This window comes from Punica granatum, chromosome 4 (assembly GCF_007655135.1).
Source record: "Punica granatum isolate Tunisia-2019 chromosome 4, ASM765513v2, whole genome shotgun sequence".
Lineage (NCBI taxonomy): Eukaryota > Viridiplantae > Streptophyta > Magnoliopsida > Myrtales > Lythraceae > Punica > Punica granatum.
In genome coordinates this window covers 1,054,136-1,062,047 of record NC_045130.1, presented here as the reverse complement: position 1 = coordinate 1,062,047, position 7,912 = coordinate 1,054,136, and the positions used below count along the sequence as shown (strand labels likewise).

At 43.1% G+C, this 7,912-nt stretch overlaps 2 protein-coding genes across 4 annotated transcripts; one reads left to right on the top strand and one right to left on the bottom strand.

Moving 5' to 3' along the window:
* Positions 1–346: 346 nt before the first annotated feature.
* LOC116206012 (binding partner of ACD11 1-like) lies at positions 347–3,360 on the top strand. Of its 2 annotated transcripts, none has more exons than XM_031538735.1 (5): positions 347–493; positions 1,702–1,805; positions 1,888–1,963; positions 2,376–2,456; positions 2,540–3,360. In XM_031538735.1, exons 2-5 carry the CDS (start codon positions 1,702–1,704, stop codon positions 3,128–3,130), a joined length of 852 nt encoding a protein of 283 aa, XP_031394595.1. In that variant the 5' UTR covers positions 347–493; the 3' UTR covers positions 3,131–3,360. The 2 variants fall into 2 exon arrangements, with proteins under 2 accessions (XP_031394595.1, XP_031394596.1); XM_031538736.1 differs by lacking the exon at positions 347–493 and adding an exon at positions 685–707.
* Positions 3,361–6,320: 2,960 nt separating this feature from the next.
* On the bottom strand, positions 6,321–7,433 carry LOC116202237. 2 transcript variants are annotated; one of them, XM_031533699.1, is made up of 3 exons: positions 6,997–7,433; positions 6,850–6,894; positions 6,321–6,730 (listed from the first exon to the last, which is right to left on the bottom strand). In XM_031533699.1, the coding sequence occupies exons 1-3, from the start codon at positions 7,295–7,297 to the stop codon at positions 6,585–6,587; spliced, it is 492 nt and encodes a 163-aa protein (XP_031389559.1). In that variant the 5' UTR covers positions 7,298–7,433; the 3' UTR covers positions 6,321–6,584. The 2 variants fall into 2 exon arrangements, with proteins under 2 accessions (XP_031389559.1, XP_031389558.1); XM_031533698.1 differs by having other exon boundaries at positions 6,321–6,733; positions 6,997–7,424.
* Between the last annotated feature and the right edge of the window lie 479 nt (positions 7,434–7,912).

The following is a 7,912-nucleotide window of genomic DNA, read 5'->3' as shown; positions in this document are numbered from 1 at the left end:
AAAAGTATTTATTTTTTTGTACATTTTCAAATACATTAATTGAAGTGTATTTATTGCACTTCAAGTTAATTTTGGTAATATATATAGATTCAAATAGAACACATATATTTTTTTATTAGAAAAAAAATAAAACACAGCAGTGTAAGTCATTGCATAATTCATGAACGGGTCAAATTCTCTAATTCTTGTAGGAAAGTTCGTAATTTCGTCAAGACAGCAAGGGGAACCCACCATGCTATTATACAAATGCATACTCCAACAACCAATCAACCCGACACACCGCCAGGGTCCTCCCACGTGCGAAGACTGCCGGCTGGCCGGATCTCGCCTCTCACACGTGCCGACCCTAAACCCCATTGGCCATTTCCTCTAATCCCATTTTCAACTTCATACAAAATCCCCCCTTCTCTCTCTCTCTGTCTCTCTCCCCCCTCTGGTTTCCGAAGACGGAGGAAGAAGACGACGACCGCCGCTGTTTCTCATTGTCGTGTCGGTGAGTGCTGATCTTCGCTTTCATGCTCTCTGGCTCCATTTTACGCGCCTAAATGTGTACATGCTTAGCATAATCCCTGCGAGAAATGAACCGAAACAGTGTGCATTCAACTTGATCGGTCAATGTATGGTCGGACGAGTTTGCCCGTCGAGCGCAAAGAGTTACAGATCTGTTCGATATCCCTTCGGGGATTAGATCGCTGCATTAGTTTAAGGTCCGGCTCGTTTGCCGTAAAATGAGCTCGTGTTGCTTTCAATCTCTGTATCGGGTTCTCTTGTCCGAGTGATGAAGTTGCCCCCTACATTGAAATTAGCTTGTCATCTTCAGCTCTGCGATTTCTTCTACATTGAAGTTGGTGATTCTCCGGAACAAGATTTATGGCTGTGAAATTAATTGCTTTGCATGCTTAGCTTGTTATGTTGAGGTGACTGGAGGCGAGGTTCATTTGCGTCATCTATCTCGATGCAGTGGGATCCGGTCAACTCCATTGCTTGGTTTCTACTTTGTTTTTTGGGTTGATAGTGAAATCAAATATTCAAAGACCATTTTAAGATTCACATGTCTAGTTGGCTAGGATTGCAGAAAGTTTGCATCTTTTGATATTGACACATCAATGGTTTGAGAGGATCTGTTGATTGATGCTCGGTCGAAAGGTCAAATGGTATTCGTAGCCCTTTGATTGAGGACTGCTGGGTAATTAGTGAATCACATCATCCATCCATTTAGCTAATTAGACTTGCAAATAGTTTTGCTTAGGTCATTTGACTCTGAACAACACCTTTTACTGGGCAGATGTGGCACTACTTTGGTCCGATTATGCCTAATATGTTACATTCCCTTGATTGCATAAGCGGGAGAAATGGATTTAGGATTACTTTGTTAACTGATGATGCAATGTGGCTTCTCCTCTTGGCTGATGCGCTTGAGCTTTTATAGTTATACATAGGTTGCTATCAGCATAGTTCATTCAATCAGGTATCCATAAAGTATATTCTTTGCATTTTGAGCTTTTCTTTTCCTATTTCACGATGTATTTCCTTTGTTATACGCGCCTTAAATGGAATTCCAAACGATCATGTGTGATTTTGATTTTTCTGTTGTATTACTTTGGGGTTTTCCTCTTTTTGGGCATCACTTGCTTGAAGTTCTATTCCTATATGGAATTATATGGAAATACAGATAAAGTAATCAATAAGGTCTCCTTGCAGATGACGACAGTTAAAGTTAGCAATGTCTCCTTAGGAGCAACTGAGCGGGACATCAAGGAATTTTTTTCATTTTCTGGAGATATTGAATATGTTGAAATGCAGAGGTTAAAATCTAGCCTTCTTTTATGATGGTTCTTTCCTTTACATTTACTTGTGTTTCTTATACATGCCTCTCATGTTCGGCAGTGATACTGAGCGGTCTCAAATTGCATATGTAACATTTAAGGATTCTCAGGGAGCAGAGACTGCCATGCTTCTCTCGGTAATTTTACCACACTCTTCGTATCTTGGCTTTTTTGACAGTGTCAATAGGGTTTCCCATATCTAGGTGAACTCATAGCCGCAACAGATCTGCCGTGTGGGTTCTCACATTAGGCTTCTCATGCTAAAATTTGGGTGCCTAAAGTTATGGGTTTATAAAAGATGCCAGGAAAACCAAAGGCACATATTTGCCATTGCTGTGCCTGTCTTGTCCCTGCTACGAAGTTCATAGTACCATCTAAGGTTGCCTTTTTGTGTCTTAAAACTGTATAGTACTAGTGTTAAATCTTTCGTCTTTACTCTTTTAAATACTTGTACAAGTTTATTTATGCTGCATTGCGATATTGCGAAATGAAGCATCCTGTCTTAATTTTGCGAGACTAAGATTCACTTTGAGCTTTATGTGATGTCAGGGTGCAACAATAGTTGATATGTCCGTGAACATTGCTTTGGCTCCGGACTACAAGCTGCCTCCTGCTGCTATGGCTCCACCAGTAAGAGTTCCATCAAGAAATTTTACTGCCAAGTTGTGTCATAAGGTAGCTACTTTCTGATAATGGTTTTCCTCATACATTAGGTAATAGAAAACAAAGCTCCCGGTGGTGCTGAGTCAGCTTTCCGTAAGGCAGAGGATGTTGTGAGCAGCATGCTCGCTAAAGGCTTTATACTAGGCAAAGATGCAGTCGGCAAAGGAAAGTCCTTTGATGAGAAGCATCAGTTGACTTCGACGGCCTCATCAAAAGTAGCTTCAATTGATAAAAAGATAGGACTCAGCGAAAAAATTGGTGTGGGCACAGCTGTCGTGAGCGAGAAAATAAGTGTTGGAACAGCTGTAGTGAGCGACAAAGTCCGGGAAGTGGATCAGAAGTTTCAGGTCTCGGAAAAGACAAAATCGGCTTTTGCTGCTGCCGAGCAAACTGTGAGCAATGCTGGTTCTGCTATAATGAAGAACCGGTATGTATTCACTGGGGCTTCGTGGCTCACTGGTACTTTCAACAAGGTCGCAAAGGCTGCAGGGGAAGTTGGGCAGAAGACGAAAGAGAAGATGGAAAAGGCGGAAGAGGAACAGAAGAGGAAAGTTGTGGACGACTTTGCCCAAGTCCATTTATCGGATTCACCAGAGCAGAAGCCCTCGAAGCCTGAACCAGTTCAAGGTTTGATTCTGTGATCTCTACTGTGTAAAGACTATATACTAGCTTGGGCCTTGAACTGTTGCTGTTCAAACGCAAACGCATACTTTCCTTTACTCAAAGGTTCGAAATTGTGGCATGTTGCTCATAGCTTAATATGATCGTCCGATGTCCAACTTTTCCTCGGCATCTGTGATTTGTGATGGCGTTCTGATGAGCACAATGTCATGCTCAACAATGAATGATCAGGACAGAGAACATTTGTCAAGTTGTCTGGTGACTCTTCTCGTTGTTTTAAGCAGCCAAGGAACCACTACTATCTACGTGTCGGAACACGTTGTCTGTGAAATCAGACCAGAAAATAAGAAACAATTTAAACCTGTTATCAGGTCCGTCCATCTTTTCTGATGAGGTTGAGGTGGGTAAGCGGGCTCGATTTTGCTGTCTAAAATGGGTCGACAGAATAAGAGGGCCCCGAAAATTTGGGCCCACTAAGCTGACGAATGGACTTGTTTTATTGCATCAAACTGATCTAAATGGGGAAATTGCGTTTCTATTAACATGATTTGCCCTGACTTTGCCTGGCTTCTTACGCTTACAGAATCCGTACGGCTAATTGTGTCATGAGCAAATGCAAGATCCCAAATTGTTGGCCAAGTCATCATTTAATTATCCCAAATGGCTCAGTAACATCTAATTATGATTTCATTTCGGTTGTAATGGATGAAATAACTTTGTCATTCACGCGGCATTCGTCCAGTACATAATTCATTGTCCATATATATATACACACACACTGCAAAGGCACAATAAAATATGACATGAGTTTTTTTCTTCTCTCTATGTTAAATTTGCAATTTCGGGCAAGAGAGGGAGAAAAAGGAAAGGAAAAAGGACATTCAGGGAAGGAATATAATAAAAAGGGAAAGTGAAATGACAAAAGTAGACAAGGGAATACAATCAACAGAACCAACCGAAGAGCTGGCGGACCTCAACCGGTTACAGGCCCGAATCGAAAGAACAGAGAGAACTTCCATGGGAGCTGACGCCCGTGAGCGGTTGTGGGCCCAACCCAACCGTCCTTTATCCCTGAAGAGGTGCCCCCGTCCCGTTCCACTCTTCTTGTCTAGTCTTCTTCTTTATATATTATATATACAATAAAAATAATTTTCTTCTTTTTTTTTTTGGGAGGGGGTATTTCTTTCGTCATTAGCAACATTTTTCAAATGATGAATGAATAAATGAACGAACGAATAGGATAAGAGAGGAAAGGGGAGGAGGGAGAAGTTGTAGGAATCGTATGTAGTGAAAGGTAGCGTTAGTTGGGGGCACCGGATGGATGATGGATGGTGATACCACCGGTCCCGACCCCACACACATTATAAATCAATTAATACCCTCAATGATTAGTGCTTTAATATATATATATATATATAAAGACGAAGAAGAGGAAGAAAAGCCATAAAGCTTATACTTATTGGCCAAGCAATCCACGGGTTTACTGGCCAAGCAATCCGCGGGTCTTGCACCAAAAAAAGAGGCGGGGCGGGGGGAAGAAATTGAGAGTCCAAGGCATACATGCACGCATACGTACGTACGCACGCAATATATAACACTTACAATAGTTCTATAATAATGAAGGGGGGCCGTTATTCAGCAGTTCGAAGACACAACTTATGTTACGTGAAGCTGGTTTCTTTCTTACGTTGGTGAAGGTCCTTATTTAACTATCATCGTCTTGGTTGGAATAGTTCTTGCCCACAACGGCAAGAATAGACTCGACTTTCTTTTCTTTCTTTTTTTTCTTATATATATATATAATTCGATTGATCAAGGCATAAGCATAGGATGCACTTTTTGTCACGCCAAAAGGAAGGAGAAGGGACCCACCCGGTGATCCCAACCTATCCCGCAATTGCACGATTGGTCTCGTATATGGAAAGGCCGTCGACGATCATCTGTTTCCTTTCCGGAAGATGAGAGAAAAGAATGGTATCGCCATGCCACGTGTCAAGGGAAGTCTGAGGATAATTCTTCTCCCCACCCATTTAATTTAATTTAATTTAATTAAAAAATTCATTCATCATATGAACAGAGAGGAATAAGGACAATCTAGGAGAAAAAACGATAATGACAATCTAGGGGGGACAAAAAACAACAATAATATGAATGGAATGAGATAATAGTATGTACGGGTCCATCAATTTCAACGGAAGCAAACGCGACAGAGATGGGCTGGGAACTATAAAGAAGAGAGCTGCTCCCCGCCATTTCCATCCATTGGGAGAGAGATTCTGCTTCCGTGACGGACCGACAGTTTTTATGGGCACCATTCTCCCCCGTGACTGACCGCATTTTTATTTTTTACCCCATTTGGCTCACTAAAACTTACTATTAGAAAATAAATATTAAAGAAAAATCCGACAATTGCGTGCAATGCATGGTTTGGAAGGCAAGCAAGCAACACGGGTCATTTATTTCAACAGTGTATAAATCCAGTCTTCTTGGGCTGACTTTGATTATGATACCAAAAACTGTTGGATGCTCTTACAGCGCGAAGACAAGCCGAATGTATATGTTAATTGTTAACCCGGATGTATATGTTAATTGTTAATCACCCGGAAATTCTCAATGCACAACAAGGTAAGAAATATCCGCGCATGGTGGGGCACGGCCAAATAAAGATCAAGGCGAAGTGAATTTTCAATGCAAATGCAACGGTGGTGGTGCGGTCTCAGTGCCAGTGGGGACTCTGCATTTACAGGGAACCAGATTCTTTCCAGCTGGCATACTTCCGAACAAATAACTATAACTAATAAGCATTAAGACACGACGCTCCGTATCTAGCTGGACCGGGCGTACATGAGCCCAGAACCAGCAGGTCTACTTTTGCTCTCGGGCCCACAAACAAAGAGTGAGTTCAGTGAGCCTATTTGCGAGGCTCTGCATGAACCCTGGTGCAATAATAATAGTACTGTACCACTCACTGGTAACGGTCAGGACGTTCCAGCTGTATTACATAAAACCGAGACGGCGCACGTTAGCTCCCCCTTCCCAGCACAGTACGCTAGCGTACGCCTCCCTCCCTTCCTCCCTCCTCTCTAGTATACTCTTCTCTTCCCTAACGTTCTTATTCCGTCTCTTCTCCTATTCTCTATATGGAAGACCACAGACAGTCATCTTCTTCTAATGGGCTAATAATGTTTCTGAGTCGCATTGCACTGCTTATGACGATCAATCGGAAGCACATAGATAAGCACTGTTTACAGTAAGAAGTGAATTTATTGATTGATGTACAGTAGAATTGAAAATGTGGCAATTCAATTGTAGACGAAGATCGATCTCTCCTTCAGGCATGGACGGGGGTGGAATCGGTAGCATAGAGTGACGTCTGGTCTGAAGGAGAGGAATGAGTATATATAAAAAAAAAAAAAAGATGAAACAAGGAAGGACTAGGAACCAGACAGAGAAATGCTGAGTCGTCGTGCTTAGCTAGAAATCTCCGAGTTTCCGGCTCAGTTGATACTTTGACGACCGCTTCTTGACCTCCTGCAAGTTCCTCAGGCTTCGAATTGCAACGACGTTTCTCCTCTGGAGTTCGCTCAATCCGTCGATATCATCGATTGCTTCGGCCGGATCTTCTGCAAGCAGCGAATCGGAATCTCAAATTAGACTAGAGCTGTGTGTAATTTAATCAGGTGGAGAGAGAACGAACTCAGAGTGGCGGAAGGAGGCATCCGTCCGCTCCGCATTGTACCTATTCGGTTAGGCGATCGTTTAAATCCGTTGAACTGAGCGAGATCTGGAGCATGAAAAGAGGAAAAGGTTGATCAGCGCCGACGGTAACCGGCGGATGTTATGAAATTAAGCCTGACCGCCCGTGGAGCTGATTTCAGGATTATACCAGTTTGAGAGGGACTGTGGGAGCAGAGGTAGAGGACGAGGAAGCATAGGACGGTGAGGACAGGTATGAGGTGGACGAACTTCTCCGGCTTGGGAGGCAACAGGGAGGAGGTGGACAGTCGGTGGAGCTTCGCGGCTTTGCGGTCTTCATCGTCGTACTCGGAGAGGACGGACGAAACAGAAAAGGAATCTCTCCTCTTAGCTTCTTCTGCGGCGGTAACGTCCTCTCTGGTCACTGCTACTGCTGCTCCGCCATGGCTGTGGAGCTTCGAGACTGGCGAGCCCAGAGATTGCCTCTGCATGTTTCTTCTTGAGAGAGAGAGAGAGAGGGAGCAGCTCCGTGAGCTCCAGCTGTGTGCTTTTGGGCTTAAAAAAATGGGAAAAATGGAATTCTGCTTTCATTAGTGCATTGGGTTAATTCCACATTTGCCCCCCGCGAGAGAGAGCCGTTTCAGCTCCGTTTATATTTATTCTTATCAAAAGAAGCTTTGTTTGGTCAACTCAACTACCGAGCAATTTACTAGTGAGGTTTTGGGCCTGTTGTTGTTGGGCTCATTGAACCAGACCGGATCATTGGGTTTTGATTTTGGGCCACAGTAAGGGCCCACTTCTGTCCGCTATTGTCATCGCGTAGATTTTGTGGACGCATCTTCGTGCTGGCAAGTCCCATGTCAATGCAAGGAGAGGTGGTTATGTTAGTTATTGGGTCAGGTCGCAGGTGGCAGCTGTAAATCGTTAAATGTTACGAACTCATCTTCAAGGTTCGTTATTTTCGTAATCATCGATCATTTATCGTACGATGCTGAAGCCATAACCGACACGATGTTGATTAACCTTCATTTATCGTAAAAGCTGCAAGACATATGTTGCTTGGAATATTAGGAGCAGAAAGGAAGACGCATAGTGGGCTTTGGGCC